Below are 19,912 nucleotides of genomic sequence, written 5' to 3' on the forward strand. Positions count from 1 at the left end.
TGCATAGAACTTCTCAGTAATTTAGCATTGCATTTATCGTCAACTCCAAACTTTATTCCAAGTCAGCAGTTCTCAACCTGTGGGTCGTGACCCCTTTGGGGGTCGAACGACCCTTTCACAGGGGTTGCCTAAGACATAACAGTAGCAAAATTACAGTTATGAAGTAGCAATGAAAATAATTTTATGGGTGGGGGTCACCACAACATGAGGAACTGTATTAAAGGGTCATGGCATTAGGAAGGTTGAGAACCACTGTTCCAAGTTAATAGAGCTTGTCATACTCTTCCTTACTTTCCATTCTACCTATGGCCTTAACCATCCTCTTCTGTTACTATATATTGAGTCATTACCTTACCCTTTTTTAGAACACTCTATACTTACACTCTTTCTGACCTCACACCTTCAGGCATACTGCTTTCAATCATTGTAATGCCTGCCCCTGTTACTCCATTACCTGACAATATAAGAAGACACCCCTAATCAATATATCAAAAATTTCTGAACTCTTTTATTTGTTATCTCAACATCCTTTTTATTCCTTTTATTACACTTATCAAAACTGGGAATGACTATATGTTTTTGTAGTTTATTTGTTTGTTTATCCTAATATGTCACTAGACTCTAAATCTGAAATGGTCCTAGACCACAAATGATTGTTCACCATTAGAACTCCTATTTATAGAGCAGTATCCATCCTATAGTCAAGATGTCATGAATATTTGTTAAACAACCGAGTGTACCATGAAGCCTGTAAACTATAGAACCCCTTTGAAAATGCTTTAGTGTAACAGATGTCTTTAAAAGACAAGTTTGAGTGGAAACTCTCTTTTGCTTATAATTAAAACCAGTGAGTAAGAGCCTGGATTTTGAAGAAAGCTTAAAAATCTGGCATTTCACATACTACTTTGAAATGTGGTGCAGAAGTGACATTAAATGAAATTTGGTTCAAGTTCCATCTTTAAAATATATTTTTGGCATGCTCTTTTGATATTTGCTTAGTCTATCCTAGGTGTGTTTTTTCATTTATAAAATTGAGGTAATAATACCCACCTTAATGAATCATTAATTCATTACTTAAAATGTGTTGAGCATCTTTTATATATAAGGTACTGTGCTAGACACAGGGATTGTAGTGGTGAGCAAGATGGTTCCTTCACTGAATATATTAAAACAGAGAGTGAAATGAGATGATATATCAGCATCTTGTGCAATGTCTTTTATGGGACAGAACTGAATTTCAACTCATACATAACAATACATTATGCCTAATGTGCTGAAGAACTCTTCCTTTGTAATTATAACTTTCAACTTTCAAAAATGGTCTTATTATAGGTGCATTTTGTAATATTCAAGACTGAAATAAGACTCACTGATTGAGGGGAGAGCTCAGCTTCAGGCTTCATTAGCAGCACACTCTGGTCCACTGCATGAAGGGCGCAAAGGGACTGAGGAGTAGCTGTGATCTTCAGGTTGATGTCTGAGGCTGGCAGGCTCTTGGCTGAGGAGAATCTCAAATTTACCTGTCAAGAGAATATGATTGTAGCAGAAAACTTTCTATTAACAATCTCAACATTCTCGTCTACTCCAGCTAGGTCTAGTAAAAGAACACTTCCTTTCTCTTCATCTATTTTAGAGTAGGATTAAGAGGAGAATCTACCTAGGGATGACCTGGGAACCATCTCTGGAATAAACTGAAAATGTGGTTCCAGTGAACTCAGCTTCCCACTCCTTATATAACTGGCGAAATATAAATTGGTTTTAATCACAATGAAATCAAGACCTAAATGGCAATGAAAACACACATGCTAACAAAGATACATACCTTGTAGCTGACCCAGTTCCATGCAGTGTTTTTGTGATGAATGTGTGCATTTTGCATGGTGTTGGGGGAAAAGAAAAAATCACACTTTAAAATCACCCAAGTCTCCTCTGGTTGGCAGTTTTAGTTATCTGACATTCGAAAGAAGTGTAGTAATGTTGTAAGAATCAGAAGTTTACTGGGTCTTAAAAATTAAACATCTAATATGCATCCTAAGAGTTAATTGGTTGAGAAAATTTAAAGAACTACAAATAAAAAATACAAATTAAAAAATAATGAAAAATTATGCACAATTTTTTTCAGAGATTTGATTCTACTCTGGCCAGTAGCAATTCATTGGTAAGTGAAGCTATTGGTTCCTTATGTTCGTGTAAACATTTCTTGAATAAAATCCGAGTTTCATCTTATAGTCAAAACATAAAATAATTTAGAATTAAGTTACTGTAGAAGCATCAGGTTCTTGAACTGAAAGCTAATTTGCATTGGAGTAGAAAGTCCATGTGTTTACTAACATATTTGACTTAGATTGCTGAATTTAACTATGTAATCCTGTTATGTTGTCTAATGAGTTAATGTAATGGTTTAAATTTATGTATTATGAGACATATATAAAAAATAAATAATTCATCAAGATGCTATGGTAGTCATTCTCTACAGTTCAATATGTTATGAAAATACTGCTTATGGAGAATTCTATTTTAAACATATTTGTTTTTATTTTTATAAAATTTAAGTGCATTATAATATGTTTGTGAATATGTCCAAATCAAGTCAGTTATTTGGAATTATAATCAACTGGAAATATTTTTAACTAAGAAGTGGATATGTTAGAAAACATAAAATGTTTTACTAATTTGAGATTCAAAAAATAACTTTAAGGCATATGTTGGGAGTCTACCTATCTATAATAAACAATGTTATACTCAATAAATAATTATATCCAGTTAAGGATGACAGTCAATTTAAACTGTTACATAGTATTCAAAGCATATACTAAATCTGTTATTTTTAAAGTAAGAAAGGGGTATATGAATTTTGAATAGAAAACAGTTTTTTTGTTTTTTTTTAACCCCAACAAAGATTGAAAAAAATATTTAAAGTATGTTGGTTTGAGGAATGCACATCTCACACTGACTTGGATTGTCCCTCACATTCTCAGGCTACTCTTGACTCTGTTTGCTCTTCATCTTGTCAGAATGTCTAACTTCTAGGGGTCTTCATTTTTAACTTTAATAGCCATCTTTTATAAATTTTTGGTGATACAAAATAGTCAACTTTCTTCTAAGTACTGCATAAATCTTCATCTATAATTACTATTTTTTATAACTGATCTCCATGTCTGATCAATGATAAGTTAGAAGATATTTGACATAAGGTCCATGGAGTTTTGCTTCTATATGGAAGATTTATGCTGTTATACAGGAGTTTTCAGATGTTTTGCACCACAGAGAGACCATTACTAGAATGAGTAAAGTGTGTTGAAAATTGTGGTATAACACAGCCATTCTTAGGTTTTACAAACAACTAACTGTCCATGATTAGCAATACGGGCATTGAAGTACAAAGCAGGAATTTCTTCTGGTTCATATAAAATACACAGAACATCCAAACAGGACAGAAATGATGTTCTTGGGCACATGTTCTGCTTTAATAGCCTTCATTAGTAAGGTGGAATTGAAAGTTTATATCAGAATCCGTTGTGTATTTTTCTTAGATCATTGTATATTAAGACATGGATAACCTAAATATAGTTCTCATTACAGGAATGTTCACTTGGTATACATACATATTGTTTTAATAACCATAAATAACCCATGTTCAAGAGTCCTTCTAGGTATATATTTAAAAAGATACCTGAAATTGGTGGATCCTATCTAATTGTTACTGTAAAGATTACAGCACCAAATTCTGTTAGGATAAAACTTACTTATATCTGAGTAGGCTTCTCATTACAGCAATGTATATTTTGGAAATAGAGGAAGATCTCATTTGCAACTGTTATATTTTTTATGCTGAAGTCATTGTTAGAGTGTTCAGGCTTTGTTTCTCAAATCGGGGTACATACATATACACTTGTTCTGTATTATCAAACTAAATTTAAACTCACAATAAGTGTATCAGTGGGGTATGATGGGATAAAATTGACACATCCTTGTAAAACATCATTTTTAATTGAAAAATTTTAGAACAAACCATTTCAAAATGAAAAATATTAAAGGTCTATAATGGAATAGATTCTGAATTTCACATAAGTTTTAGGATAAATCAAGAGAATTACCGAATTGTGTTTATGGCAGTCTGCTTTGGACTCCTCCACTGGAACTCTCAGGGTGTGGCATCACTCCCTGCCTCTAGGGGTCCTTGGGAGGCAAGTTTTAGGAGCAGTATATGGCAGTCTTTTAATGTATATACATTCTTATTTTCCATACTTCAGAAACAGAGTTGGATCAAAGAACTGGGCTTAAATAAAACACTCACCTTATTTGCAAAACATTTTTCAATCTGGAGTTTCTGTATATCTGCAACAATTTCTCCATTAGGTAAAATAGTATAAAGAAGCAACTGGGCAGTAGGAGCAATGTCTGATTCCACTTGAAAGGAGAAGGAAAATACCCCCTTCACTGGAGAATAAGGGAAGATAAAGAAAATTTATTAGGAAGAGAGAAGAGTTCTCAATTTTATAAAGAAGAGGTTCTCAATAATTTTACTTATTCATTTTTGGATTATACTGAAGTAAGAAAAGACTTGCATTTATATCATTGGGCATGTAGTAGTGTTCAATAAATATATACTGAACTAATGGCATGTTTACTTGAAGATTTAGGTTAGGTTAATTTGTTTGTTTCCTCTGCTTAAGTGGGATAAAAAACATTTAGTATATGTCTCAATTTTTAAATTAAAAAAGACTTATTAAGAAAGAAGCCAAGAGAGAAGAACTTCTAGAAACCTTTCATTATCTCCATCTGTAGTCCAAAATCAGCACAATTCTTGTCATATTCATGAGGATAATTCAAAGAACACAACACAGTCACCACCTTCAAACCATTTACAAAAGAGCAGAGATATAGGTACAAATAATCACATGTAAAACAACCTGTGCCTCTGATTTTTATAAAAGAAGTCTCTGTATTTATCTTAGTAGTTGCATAGTGCTTATATAATACACTTGCTAATTTTTCCAAAAATGTTCTAGGTTTGATCTTTGTTGCATAAAATTCTTTAAAAAATATGGATTTTCTGTATCCATAAAATATTTGAAGGCAACTTGTGGTAAAAATACACAAAATAGCTGGATCAATATAAATTTGAAGCAATAATACTAAAACTGTATAAAAGTGGATTTCTGGAGCAGGATTAAACATAGACAGGAATTAATTTCACTAATTTTATTTAAATAGTTATACTCTAGAGTACTTAAATTTAGCATTGAGTTTTCTACAACTCAAAGACAAATGAAAAAGCAACAATTTATATAGTTATCAAATAAGATATATATATTGCAGGCTGAAAAAATTTAAGCCCATATTATAATAATTCCAAGGCTACTCAGCTTGATAACATTTCATTTTACAAAACACACTAACAACCATTATTTAATTTGAGTCCAACAATCCTGTGAATTAGATTTAAAGAATTTCTAGCTAGATGTGATTTCAGAGTTTGTCAGGTTCAGTTATTTAAAATATATTTCTTCTTAAAGAGATATTTTCTTCTTCTCACTCCACCTCTCTATGTACTTAATCCATATACAATTTAAACTCTATTATGAGAACTAATGTTGAAGAAATGGCTTTTTGAGGCACTTTGATTTTTGATATGGTGTTAGCCACAACCTTAATATCACATGAAATTTTGTAGAATGCATTTAAAGCAGTATTTTGAGGGAAATGGATAGCACCAACAACTATATTAGAAAAGAAGAAAGATCTCACTCAGTCAGCGACCTCAGCTTACCCATGAAGAAACTGAGAAAAAAAGAGTATATTATATGCTAAGTAAGCAAAAGGAATAAATGATAAAAATCAATGGATATGATGATATAAATGTAGAAAAACAAAGAGAAAATCAATTCAACCGAAAGCCAGTTGTTTAAGAAAATCAACACAATTGATAAACCTGTAACATGACTGATCAAGAAGTAACAAGAGAAAATACAAATTATCATTATCTTGACTTAAAGGGGTACTATTAGTATAGATATTATAGCCATTAAAAAGTGATTATTTATGTTAATATTTATGTTATAGATTATTTATGTTAATAAAGTAGACAATTTAGAGAACTAGACAAAGTCATTGAATGCTATACATTATCAAATCTCACTCAAGAAGTAATAGCTAACTTAAATTGTACTTTATCTATTAAAGAAAATAAATTTTTAGCCAAAACTTTCTCACAGAGAAAATTTCATACCCAGAGGGATGCACCGATAAATTCTACCATATATTTAAGGGAGGAAAAAAAAAAACACCACCAAGTCTAAATAAATTCTTCCAGAAAAATGAAGAGAAGGATAATAAATCCCTTTAGCTATCTCAGCAAGACCTAAAAAGGGAGATAGAATTATGCAAGAAAAATCTGTGGATAATCTTATTGTTTAATGAAGTGACTGTGACATATGGGACACCCATAAGATTTCTGAGAAATTTTTATCAGCAGAAACACTGCCAGTTTAGACCAAAAGGGTCAGAGAGAGTATAAAATGAAAGAAGGATATTAGACTCATCAATTTCTACAGGCAGGAAACAAGCTGATTAAACTATTAAGTTGCAAACAAATACTATGCTTTATGAAAAAGAATGATTCAGAAAGTGGAACCTTGAGCTCAGGTAGTAAAAGCATGAACCAAAGAAGATTTTTACCAGATCTTGAAACCTAGTGTTTTTTGTGCAGCTGGATTTCAACTTTCTTGGGACTGATAACCCATTTTGTCCTAGAATCGATTATACTTAGGGCATCACCAACACCTAATTTAGATGATTCAGATGATGATATTTTGGACTTTTGAGTTTATGAGATTCACATGAGATTTTGGACTTGAGTTAATATTATAATATATTGAGGCATTTAGGGATGTTGGAATAAGGTGAATGCATTTTGCATGTGAGAATGATATGGATCTTTTGGGCCAGAGGGAAGTTTGTGGTAGGCAGAATCATATTACCTTCCAAGATATTCATGTAATAATCTCAAATACTTGTGTATATGTCACTTATATAGCAAAAGGGACTTTGTGGAAGCAACTGAGTCAAGGACCTTGAGATGGGAAGATTATATCTGGTTATCCAAGTGGGCCCAATGGAATCACAATGATGTTTAAAAGAGAAAGGCAAGAATAAGGAACTAGAAATGTTCTCTTTTCTTGTTTATACAGTATTTTATTTTTATATACTCTTTCATTTTTCAATTACAGTAGAAATACAATATTATATTAGTTTCCAGTGTACAACCCAGTGATTAGACATTATATAACTTACTAAGTGAACATCCTGATAAATCTAGTATACATATCTTTTTTTATTTTATTTTATTATTATTTTTTTTTAATCCTCACCCGAGGACATTTTCGCATTTTTTGTTCAGACAGAGCGGGAGGGAGAGAGAGGAAGAGAGAGAGAGAGAAACATCGATGTGAAGGAACACATCGAGTGGTTGCCACCCGCACGACCAACCAGGGCGGGGGACAAACTGCAACCGAGGTACATGCCCTTAGCGGGAACCGAACCCGGGTCTCTGTGTACCGCAGGCCGACGCTCTAACCGCTGAGCCAAACCGGCCAGGGCTAGTATACATATCTTTATGGCACTGGTAATTCACTGTGATACAATTTCCCATTCTAATAAATATTTACTTTAAAAACTCAAAAAAAAAAAAAAAAAAAAAGAGAGAGAGAGAGAGAAAGGCAGGGATTTAAAAGAGATTTGAAGATGGTGTGCTGCTGGCATTGAAGGTAGAAGGCGCCATGAATTAAGGAATGCAGGAATTCTTCTAGAAGCTGGAAAAGGCAAGGAAACAGATAATCACCTAGCTCTCCAGACAGAAAGTAGTCCTGCTGACACCTTGCTATTAACCCAGTGAGACTTATGACCTACAGAACTGTAAAGAATAAATTTGCATGGTTTTAAGGCAGAAAGTGTATAGTAAGTCTATTACAGAAGCAATAGGAAACTAATAGAAAACATACAGACAAAATTTTTTCTTTGGTGATTTTCTGCAGTTTTCAATTTTTTTTTTCATTTTAAGAACCATTATAAAGTAAATATTTTAGGAATAAATTAATACATAGAAATACTATAAAAAGAAAAAAAAATACTAAATGGACTAAACTAAACCTAGATGGCATCCTTTTGTATCAACGTTCTCATCTTTGGTTGATGGAAGAAGGTTGTTGACAATTTTATCTACTGTAAAAAGAACTCATTCTTACTGAAATGTTCAAGATTTAACACTATGAGAGAAAAACATAGGAAATTCCAAAAGTGCTTACTGTCCCCTTGTTCAATGGACAACACATGGATTCCTGATCGGGAGATGCTTCCTCTTGCTATAATCTGAAGACAGAGGAAAATTCATTTATTATTTTAAAAGGTACATATTAAACTTAAACATATTTATAATATATAAATAAATAATAATCTCACTACTGCAACCCAGAAGTTACTTTGAATCATCAAATTTCTCTTCTACTTTCTTATATGTATAGTTATGTACTTTAAGTAAAAACATATACTTCTACAAAGGTTTTATATTTTACTTAATATTTACTTTCTGTCATGAATATTAATATTTAAAATGTATATATTCTTTTAACAAATATTTAAACATCTATTATATATAAGCAACCTATAATGAAGGCAGATATAAAATATATGTAAATATTTTTTATAGTCTTTATTGAAAAAAACCTAAATGTATTGACCTTTTCTGTGTGCCAACCACTAAACTAAATAACTTCGTTTTAGGATTTTATTTAATTTGCACAGTAACCTCATGAAGTTGTTATAAATACCAACTCCAGTATTAGAGTGAGATGACTGACATTTCTCTTTATAGATAAGATGAGAAAATGCCCACAGACACATAAGTAGGAAGCAATAAAGCTAAGATATAAACTTATTGTCAAATTTTTAATATTTTCACAGAATTTTTAACAATATTATTTATAGTTAATGCTTCTATACAGAATTTCCTACACATACATTTTTTTTCTTCTAACAATGACTTACTTGGGCAACTACCAACTTTGAACAGTTTTAATTTGGGGACATAAACATGTATATTGGCCTAAAAATATCATGCCTATTTATATTATGCCTGTGAATGTACTTCCCCCTGCCATTACACCAGTCATCAACTTTGTAAATTATTAGAACTTTTTAAAGTACAAAATGATACTGCTTTATTGTTTTAATTTTCACTTCTCCAATGAATGTCAAAATTAAATATTTTTCCAGAATATTTTTCAACATTTTTATTTCCTATTGAATAAGCTCTTGCCCTGGCCGGTTTGGCTCAGCGGTTAGAGCGTTGGCCTGCGGTCCGGAGAGACCCGGGTTCGGTTCCCGCTACGGGCACGTACTTCGGTTGCAGTTTGTCCCCGGCCCTGGTTGGTCGTGCGTGCGGGTGGCAGCCACTCGATGTGTCCCTTTCATGTCGATGTTTCTCTCTCTCTCTCTGCCCCCCACTCTATCTGAACAAAAAATGGAAAAATGTCCTCGGGTGAGGATAAAAAAAAAATGAATAAGCTCTTGAGTATTATCTTTTGCTTACTTATCTACTAAAAAAAACTTCTCTTCAAGCATGAAAACCAAAAATATACATATTCATATTATCTTATAAAGGGCATTACTTAGATAGGAGCACACTCTTTTGGGGATCTACACAATTAGGAAGAGCTACAATGGCTTTTATTCTTACCAAGTAATAGAAAGTTAACTCTTTTTCGTCTTTCAGAATCTGTCCATTCAGGATGTAGTATGCTCGGATCTCTTGGGTTTTCCCACAGGCTATGGTATCAGCAACAAGTTCAAGGTGAACATAACTGTTGCTTGGGGAGAAAACTTGCTTTACAGCATGCTCTGCTTGCAGATGAGTTTCTTCAAGCCACCATGGATCGAAACAGTTGCTAGGTTGTTTGTACATGACCTAATGTAAGCAATAAAGGTCTTAAATAGGTTATTTGTTATCAATATATATTATGTATTTGTTAGTTACTCTCTGTAATTTACTGAAGATTTTATATGAACCACACTTACTTGGTTCTATTATAGGCTGCTTTCCCAAATAAAGTGTAATCTATGAATGACTTTCCCTTAAGTTTATTTTGGGTTATACTGTACTGATTTAGTAGATATTATTCACTCACGATCAAGACCAATTACTTTTTAAAAATACTGTTATGGTAGTAAATTACACAAGATCATTTGAATATTCTACATAAAACAAAAATAGTGGTATACCAAAGAAACCAAGAAAAACCTAATTTATTATAAAATTGTAAAAATATCAAAATTTTTAAGGGAATATCAAGATGGTCTAACAAATATCTCCTGAAGCTAGATCATGTTGTAAACAGTTTAGATCATGTTGATCTAAAGTAAAAGTTTTCTGACAAATAATTTTTTGTTTCTTATAATTTAATTCTCTACATTGCTTAATTTCTATTTTATTCTTTATCACCTTTTCTTTTATTCCTGAATTCATGTGCTTCCCATATTTCTTTAAATTACGTGGCTTTTGTGAGCTCTATCTTTTTAGTCCCAGATGCCCCTTTCCTCTTACCATAACCATAATTACAGCTGATGTGAAGCTGGTGGTATCAATGGAAATGTTTGCCAAACCGTGCTCATCAGTAGTAAAGTGGAAACGTCTATTTATATCCAAAGTGACAAGGAGAGTTTCATTGGCGATTGGCTGATTCTTCTCATCAACTAGAAGAACCTAGAAATATGAAAGTGATAGCTGGTTTCCAGTGTTATACAGCCACGACATCTTTCATTCTTTGTTGTGTTCAACCTTAACGTCTTGGTCACTGTCATTGACTGAATATCTTAGTATCTAAAAATGAGATTTGCTTTCTGGACTCTAAATTATTTTCCTTTTTGGTATTTCAATTTAGAAAACTCATGAGCATTAAACTGAAAATATCCCAAAGTGAACTCATGATGTTACCTTTCTAAATTTTCTTTGTGTTCAGTGTTCTCTATCTTAGTATATGGTGCTCTGTCCATCCAATAGTTTATGCAGGAATATCAAGGGCTTTGTTTTTTCATTTTCTCTTTCACTACCTATAGATAACCTATTGCCAAGTGCTATCTCTTCCCCTATAAAACATTTTTTTTTTTTTTTTGCTATCTACTTCTCTCCAAACCCATTGCTACCATTCCAGTTAAAACCACAATATTTTTGTCCATCTGGCTTCCATTAGCTTTCTATTTAATCTTACGCAGTCAACTCTCTTGCTGCTTCATTCTTATTTCAAACCATTCTTTATACTGCCCTCAGCTCAACTAATCATATTATTCTTTTTAAAATCTTCAGTTTAAAATTTTAAACATATACTAAAAGGCCCTTTAAGGTCTGTTCAAGTTTACCTACACCTATTCAGTCAATCTAGTTATATCTTCTATCTCAGCCAGTCAGTCACACTGGCTACCTCTTAGTTCTTTGCTCTTGAAAATCTACTTCACACCTAAAGCCTTGGACTTTCTTCCATTTTTCTTAAATTTCTGCCTAAGTTATATTCATCTTTCAAGTCTTCAGTTTTTTCATGCTTTTTTGCCAACCTGAAATGACCTTGTCCAATCATATCTACATATTACTATTATTTTTGCCAATTTGATATGAAGTACTGGAATAAATGCAGATAATATAAAACTTATAATATGCCACTAAAATAAAGAAGTTGGCTGTATACTGTCAATTCAAAGATTAGTTACTACAAAACAAAAATGCCCAGAAATCTTGAATTTCTTTCTTTCTTTCTTTCTTTCTTTCTTTCTTTCTTTCTTTCTTTCTTTCTTTCTTTCTTTCTTTCTTTCTTTCTTTTTTTTTTGCATTTATCATTAGATAGGGCAAGAGGGAGAGAGGAAGAGAGAGAGACACACAAATCGTCACCACCCACACAACCCCAATTGGGGCCGGGGAAAAACTGCAACTTCTAGATACATGCCCTTAGTGGGAACTGAACCTGGGACTCTGGTGCGTGGGTCAACACTCTAACTGCTGAGCCAAACCGGCCAGGGCTTGAATTTCTTTTATGAAAGAAAATTGATAGTTCACTAAATTGCATATTGGACCTAAAATTGACCAATATTACTACCAATATTGAGCCTTGAAATTGGAAAAACTTTTCAAAACTATGAATAATTAAAAAAAAATTAATCATGTAGATGGAAAACTATTTTGTCTATAGTAGATTATATTACAAAATCATTGTTTAGAAAGAGTCAATCAAATAATATGCAGCCAAACTACTCAGAAAAAAATGAATTTTATAGGTGTGTCAAGAAGCTGATTAATAAAATATGCTTTATTTTTCTGGATTTTGTGATGGTGTTTGCCTTTTATAGTTGTAATTTGCTATAATTTATTTTCTTACTGTAAATAAATATTCATTTTCCATAATAAATTTTTGATTTTGTGATATAAAACTCATTTTATTAAAAGCCACATCCCCCAAGTTATGATTATATTGAAAAATATTTTACCTGCCCAAATAAAGGGAGCCCAGGTCTATAATATGAATCAATTTTTGTAAATTTCAATTTGCTTAAGGTACTTGTAATTTCACATGATCCATGCCCAGTTAACTCCACCCCTGAAAAAAATAAAAATGCAGTTGGACATTTTTATGTACTTAGTACACCTCCTACCTTCATCCCAGCTTCACTCCATCATAACAAAATCCCATCCATATCATTTTTTCTTATTCTTCCCAGGGTTTTTCACACTTCGAAAATATAAGCAATTTGACATTTAGCTTCACTTTCATATAAAAAATTTATTGGATTCCACACTTGTCCAATTCCTCTGGTTTCACAAGTATCCTACTTGTTCCACCTATGTTCTTAAGTTTTTCTCATTCTCTGTGATTTTGCTCCGTCTTTGTTTCTGTCTCTCTCACATCCCTTCCCTGGCCCACAATTTTTTTACATATAACATAATTCTTTACATTGGCCTAAAAATATGCTTAAATTACTTATACAAATAACTTCTCCAGCAAGACTCTTCTTTTCACTCAAAGGCCTATCCAAGGTATAATCAACACCTGATGCGTTTCTATTCAATAATCTGTATTTTGTCTTCAACATCTAAAGTATTACTCTATCAAAGTATAAAAGATCCCCTATTTGCTTTTAATATAGTAGTCTCATTTCAGGCTTAATAAAATGAACTCTCAAAAGTAATTCATACATAATAAGTATAACCAAAACTTCCAATGGTTTCTAAGAAATCATATTTTTAATTTTTCTTCTATTCTTCTGAACTCTAATTTTATTATGTTGACTTATTTGATACTATCTTTTAACTACACAGTAGTACTCCTTATCTGTGGGGATATGTTGCTAGTCCCCCAGTGGATGCTTGCAGCCATGAATAGTACCCAACCCTATATATATTATGTTTTTATCTATGTATATATACCTATAATAAAGTTAATTTGTAAATTATGCATGCAACTTAAAACTTATGAATTGTTTATTTCTGGAATTTTCCACTTAATAATTTTGGATTGTGGCTGACCATGGGTAACTTAAATTGTAGTTGTTTCTGTCCTTGGGCCCTTTCTTGTCCAAGTCTAGTCTCAATTTAGCAATACTAAGTGAGCTCACTTGTAGAACAATTGCATTTACTCTTAGGAGGATATGGACACAATAGAAATGGTTCTATATTCACATTTCTTGTCTTGATTTTGCTCTGGCTTTCTTTTAAAATTATCTACTGAATGAATCAATTTTCATTTTGATATTCCAAATTATAATACATTTTCTTGGACACATTCTCATCACCATAGTTCTTTTTCATCTACTCCTTATCTTGGTTAATGCCATTTTCATTTTCCAGTACCCAAATGTGTAATCACTGTGGTCATCTTTGAGTAATGTTTTGATGTATCACATTGTAATACATCATCTAGCCTGTCCTCTTCATGTCAGTTAGGATTATTATTTATTTATTTATTATTAATTTATCTTGTTATAGATGTTTCTACTTTTCCCCCCATTGACACCCTCCTCCTGCTCCCCCCCACCTCATCCCCAGTATTGTTGTCTATGTCCATGGTTATGCATACATGCATGTAAGTTCTGTGGTTTATCTACCCCCAACCCTGCGCCGACCCCCTCTTCTGAGGTTTGTCAGTCTGTACCCTACTTCTATGTCTCTGGGTCTACTTTGTTCATCAGTTTGTTTAGTTCATTATATTTCACAAATAAGTGAGATCATGTGATATTTGTCTTTCTCGGAAAGATCTTTTATCCTTTAAGATGACATGGAGAAACCTGGAGAGTATTATCCTAAGCAAAACAAGCCAATCATAGAATTATCTTTTTAAAATATCAATTTATTTAGGTCATTCTCCTGAAATATATCTAAAGATATCCAATGCTTTTTATAATAAAGTCTAACTTCTTTAGCATATGCTGTATTTTTTTATTTTATTTTATTTTATTTTATTTTTTTGTACAGATAGAATAGGAGGGAGAGAGAGGAAGGGAGAGGAGTGAGAAACATCGACGTGAAGGGACACATCGAGTGGCTGCCACCCGCATGACCAACCAGGGCCGGGGACAAACTGCAACCGAGGTACGTGCCCTTAGCGGGAACCGAACCCGGGTCTCTCAGGACTGCAGGCCGACGCTCTAACCGCTGAGCCAAACTGGCCAGGGCATATGCTGTATTTTTCTATACAACTTAACACCCATTTGTGTTATGCTTACCATGCTTTCCCAGATCATCACTATCTTTCAAAATAGTATTCATTCTATGCAAATCAGCTCAAATGAACTTTCTTTGGCTTTGTGTTAGAATTAATTATTTATCTCCATATTCATTTATCCCTTGTATTTTGCATTTCTTGTAGTTAATATTACTATAGTTATACATTTATATATATATATATAATTTCTTTTAAGATTTATAATTCCTTGTGGACAGGGATCATGCTATTTTCATAGATCCTCAGAAAAAAAGTGTTTTACATGGAATAAAATTTTGATTAATGTTTAAAATTAATAAGTTGATGAATTAATATTTAAAATAATACAAACCTGTTCCCTCCTCTCTGACTTTGGCTTCCACATTTAATCTCATGTCATATCCTCTTCGACTCAGCTGAAATAACTTAGTCTTTACGAGTTGTGTGAAACAGCCTTTATTGTCTGCCTGAAGGAAAAGAAAAAGAATTCCTGGGTCCTCTGATTTGCTATCAGAAGAGTCAATTATCAACCTAAGAAAATTATTTTTTGGCTATAGAAAAATAATTTACAAATGTTCTGACAATTTTTTAGTTGCTTACCCTTTCTTAAGCCCAAAAATGACATAAAAGTCTTCATCAATTATTCATTGAGTTACTGTTGCCAATTTTTGTCTTCTTCCCTTTCTTGAAAGCCTATCCCATTTTTGCCATATTAAACTTCCTAGAGTGTCCAAATGTGCCACAGTATTTTATAATTCTATTTTTGTATATATTATTCATCAAATGATAACATTCTTTCTCTCATTCTTATTTTAAAGACAGCAGTTATTGCTTTTCTAAACTCAACTCAGATATAACTCAGAAGTCTCTGTAATCATTCCCACATAAATATTGGCTAAGGATTATATTTTCTCAACTGCATTTTCTCAATGTCTCAAACATTAATTGAATAGATATGGCTTTCTGTAGTATGTACAGTCATCCATCACTTACCAATGGGAATACATTCAGAGAAATGCATTTTTAGGTAGTTGTGCAAACATCATAGAGTGTACTGAAACAGACCGGGATGGCAGAGCCTATTACACTCTAGGCTATATGGGATAGCCAATTGCTCCTAGGCTACAGGCTTATACAGCATGTTACTGTACAAAACAACATGATCAAGCAGAAGAAAAAATGATGCAACCACAGATACACAGTAAACATGAGCTGTATGAGGCTGCTGCTGTATGACATAGTATACTGTTTTATAACTTTTTTTATAAGTAGAGTATATTCTAACAATAAAAAGTATAGTATAGTAACTATATAAACAACATAGTCATTTATTATTAAGTATTATGTACTGTACCTAACTGTATGTACTATACTTGCATTAAGGCTGTTTACACTGGCATCAACACAAACACGAGTGATGTGTTGCACTGTGACATTATGGAGAGAAGTGGACCAGGCCTACTGTTGACTGAAACATCATTATGCAGCACATAACTGTAATCAGATTTCCAAACTAAACATTAGGAGCCATGTTTTAATAAAGTTTTGTTTTTATTTTTGTACTTACATAAACATATTTATTGCATAATAACATTTACTTATATTTAATAATATATTGAGGTCCTGACTCACTTGAAAATAAAAATTAGTCTCTCTGATATATTAAAGATTTTGGCTTAGATTTATCTCATGTTTATCTAGCCAACTTTAAATACTTTCACATTCTTTTATGCCCTATACCTGGCATGCTGATTGCCATTGAAAGAAAGTTACACAACTAGACAAATAAATATCACTGTAAATGCATGAGCCTGACCCTCAAGTGAGCTCCTGATGTTGCCATGCAATTAATTATACGATGTTTCCCTTACTTCACAATTTTTCAAGGTGACTATTTCAATCACTACTCTCTATTGTACCGTATTCAGAATACAATGTTCTATTGTTTTTTCCATTGTGTTATGATCCAGGAGAAAAAAAGATTTGGTTTTAGTATCTTGGGGAGAGTAGTTTCCATATACCTGTTGACTGAATTCTTCACAGAAATGTTCTGAATATCTTTTATTACAGATGTTAACATTTTGTAAATATTTTCTGCATACATTAATTGTCACCAGACCAGGGACAGGCTTTCCATATGTGTATCTAAAACAATAAAGAAGTCATACAAAAAGATTTTTAATGTCAATAACTATTGTTTTTCTTCCTGGTTTGATCCATTTATATATCCATTTTATTCATCTACAGCAATTGTATTTCCTTCCATAGCATTTGCATTTTAAGAGCATTTATTCTGTAACCATCTCACAATTATCCAAGTAAGCATACATCTATATATCTAAGAGAAAATAGTTATTGAATATTTTGAAACACCTCCAAATGAAGAAATAACAATGTGGTTTTCCTCAGAACTTTCTTCCACCTTAGTTGAGGTTTTCTTATAAACCTATTTTATTTCTGTCTTCCTCTGTTGCCAGACTCTCTAGGTTATGATTACAGCTTTGGAAACATCTCCTTATTGTTATGTATTTTAACAGCATAAAAGAGAAGTTAAATGGGAACGCACTAACTATGAAACAACAATGTTTAAAATGAATAGTACCATAATGACTTATTCTGGTTCTGCCATTTCTCATGGAAGGATATAATGTGCTATGGTCTTAATGTTGAGTCCCCCCAAATTCATATGTTGAAATTCTAATCCCCAAGGAGGATGGTATTAGGGTATAAGGCCTTTGGGAAGTGCCTAAACTATGAGGGTAGAGCCTTCATGAATGGGATTAATGCTTTTATAAAAGAGGTTCCAGAGAGATCCTTTGCTCCTTCCACCATATGAGCACATTGCCAGAACACCAGCTATGACCAAAATTTAGCCGTGCTGTCACCTTGATCCTGGATTTCCAAGTCTCTAGAAATGTGGACAATAAATTTCTTTTGTTTATAAACTACCCAGTCTGTAGTGTTTGCTATGGTAGCCTGACTGGAGTAAGACATGATGTGAAATTGAACTTAGTTTATTGTTTCTCAAAATATGCTTTACGGACCACCTACATTGAAACTACCTGAGATATGTATTGATATTAAGTGTCCTGAATCTCTCCTCAAATTTATGATTAGAATCTCTAGAGGTGAGGCCAATAATCTACATTTTAACTAAGCACCTCCAGATTTTGATTTACCGAAGTTTGAAAATTATTGCTTTAGCACAAACTGTGAGGAAGGGGGGATTTTGCCTCAGTGTCCCCAAACTTCTCCTTTTTGAAATAATTTCCCCCCTGAATTTTTACAGTGCTAATAAATTAATTACTAAATTTTAATCACTTTGTTGAATCTTAAGTCTGAATCAAAAGGTGTTTCCTCTGATGGAAAATTTTAAAGCATTGAATTCTACATCATATATCTAGCATTTAAGACAAGGAGTCAGCTTAGCTTCTTCTAACTTTTCATAGTTTAAGAAATTTGGAGCAATAAAAAAATGGGGATAGTAGGACACAGAATAACACAGAAGTTACGGGCATGAGCTTCAGAGTTGGACCGCCTGGGTTAAGTTTAGCACTGTGTCTAGGATACATACATTCTTCACAAAGCCATATATATATATATATATATATATATATATATATATATATATATATAAAATTGGTGATGAGATCAGAGTCTGAGCCAAACTGTTGGATTTAAATTACAGTCTGTCATTTACTACCTGTAGGAGCTTGAGCAACTTTTTATTTTTATTTTTATCCTTTATGTGTTATAGTTTCCTTATTTGTAAACTGAGGATAACTATTCTCATCTCATAGGGTTAGTGTAAGACTAAAAATGTTAAGTGTACGGCGCTTAAATCATTGTCTGGCCCATTATAAGTGTTCAGTAAATGATTTTATTAGTAATGGTAAAAATGTCATATGCTACCATTCCTGCTCCCTAATCAGGGTTCAGGAGAGTTGGAGAGAATCATTCCTTCTTTAATTAAAATACTTCAAAGTCCAGTAACGGTTATTTTCAATATAGATAGAGTAGAAATATAGAAATAAGATGAAGATAACTCACATGCCACATGCAGATACCTCAAATGTTTCTTCTAGAATACTAATAGTCCTGGGCATTTTCAACTGGACCTCAAATTCGGGCAAAACTGTTTTCAATAGAAAAAAGAGAAGTAAGAGTGGCCAGGAAATCTTGCAAGTGTGAGTAATGATTCTATTAGAGAGCCTTATATCATAGGGTTACATGGAATGATTTCAATTACAATTTAGAGCAGCAGGGCCACTACTGAGAAAGGAGATATCATTCATAATCACAGGCAATTTGTACCACATTAACTTGGTAAGCTGGTTCTATATTTCCTAGACTCTCCTTGTCTGAATTTGGCTGAGATTTCAAAGGTGGAAAGAAAGCATCACCACAAGTCTCTGAAGATCATCAGTGTTAGATGTAATAACAGGTACAGTGAGGCCAGTCGGTTCCAATTTGTTCTTATTCTCTCCCTCTGTGTCCAGCTTTTCTTCTCAACTGCTCACCCTGCTGACTAACACAGGCCCTAGACCCACAACCAGGCACTTGGTTACAGAATCATTGAAGTGATATATAGGATTCTTCTATCAGTTTTCCTCTGTGGTCCAGCCTGGCAGCTGAAGGTACGCTTGCCAGGTTCTGGTTTATTTGTTCCCATCATTGCTTCAGGAGAAATGGTTAGTAATTTCCTTTGACACACCAACTCCTGCTGAACACTTACTTGCTTGCCCCTCCCACAGTTGTATGAGGTTAGTTATTCAGATAGTAAATTCCTCTTCTATAATTCTTATATGTAAAAAAAAAAATCCAAATAACTGGTAACTAATATGATGACTTTAATGTCTGATTATTATGATTTAGTGGAGGTAACCATTATAGACCACAGGAGATAATCCCAGGAAATACCTTTAGTTATAAAATATAGATAAACAGATTAATATAGGTAACCCAATGTTTTAACAATATAAGTTTGAATAGGGTCAAATGGACTTATTAAACTCTCTCTTGTTTCTTATTGGTGCTGTGATTTTGGTACATTATTAACTTTTCTAATATTGATATGCTTATTTATAAAATAGAAATAGTTGATATGCTCATTGACAAAATAGTATCTTCCTCATAGAACTGCTGTGAGGATTAATTGAGATAATGTATAAAAA

The 19,912-nt window shown here is 32.9% G+C and overlaps 1 protein-coding gene across 1 annotated transcript in view; it reads right to left on the reverse strand.

The window, feature by feature from the left end:
• Positions 1 to 19,912, reverse strand: part of LOC118623323 (pregnancy zone protein-like) — a 62,756-nt gene that overhangs the window by 36,344 nt on the left and 6,500 nt on the right. Inside the window, 9 exon segments of the mRNA XM_036250836.1 lie at positions 1,371 to 1,520; positions 4,298 to 4,440; positions 8,307 to 8,370; positions 9,737 to 9,964; positions 10,601 to 10,759; positions 12,529 to 12,638; positions 15,091 to 15,205; positions 16,760 to 16,883; positions 18,789 to 18,873. Coding sequence (XP_036106729.1) covers positions 1,371 to 1,520; positions 4,298 to 4,440; positions 8,307 to 8,370; positions 9,737 to 9,964; positions 10,601 to 10,759; positions 12,529 to 12,638; positions 15,091 to 15,205; positions 16,760 to 16,883; positions 18,789 to 18,873 — 1,178 coding nt within the window.

The sequence above is a fragment of the Molossus molossus genome, unplaced genomic scaffold, assembly GCF_014108415.1.
Source record: "Molossus molossus isolate mMolMol1 unplaced genomic scaffold, mMolMol1.p scaffold_m16_p_10, whole genome shotgun sequence".
Taxonomy (NCBI): domain Eukaryota; kingdom Metazoa; phylum Chordata; class Mammalia; order Chiroptera; family Molossidae; genus Molossus; species Molossus molossus.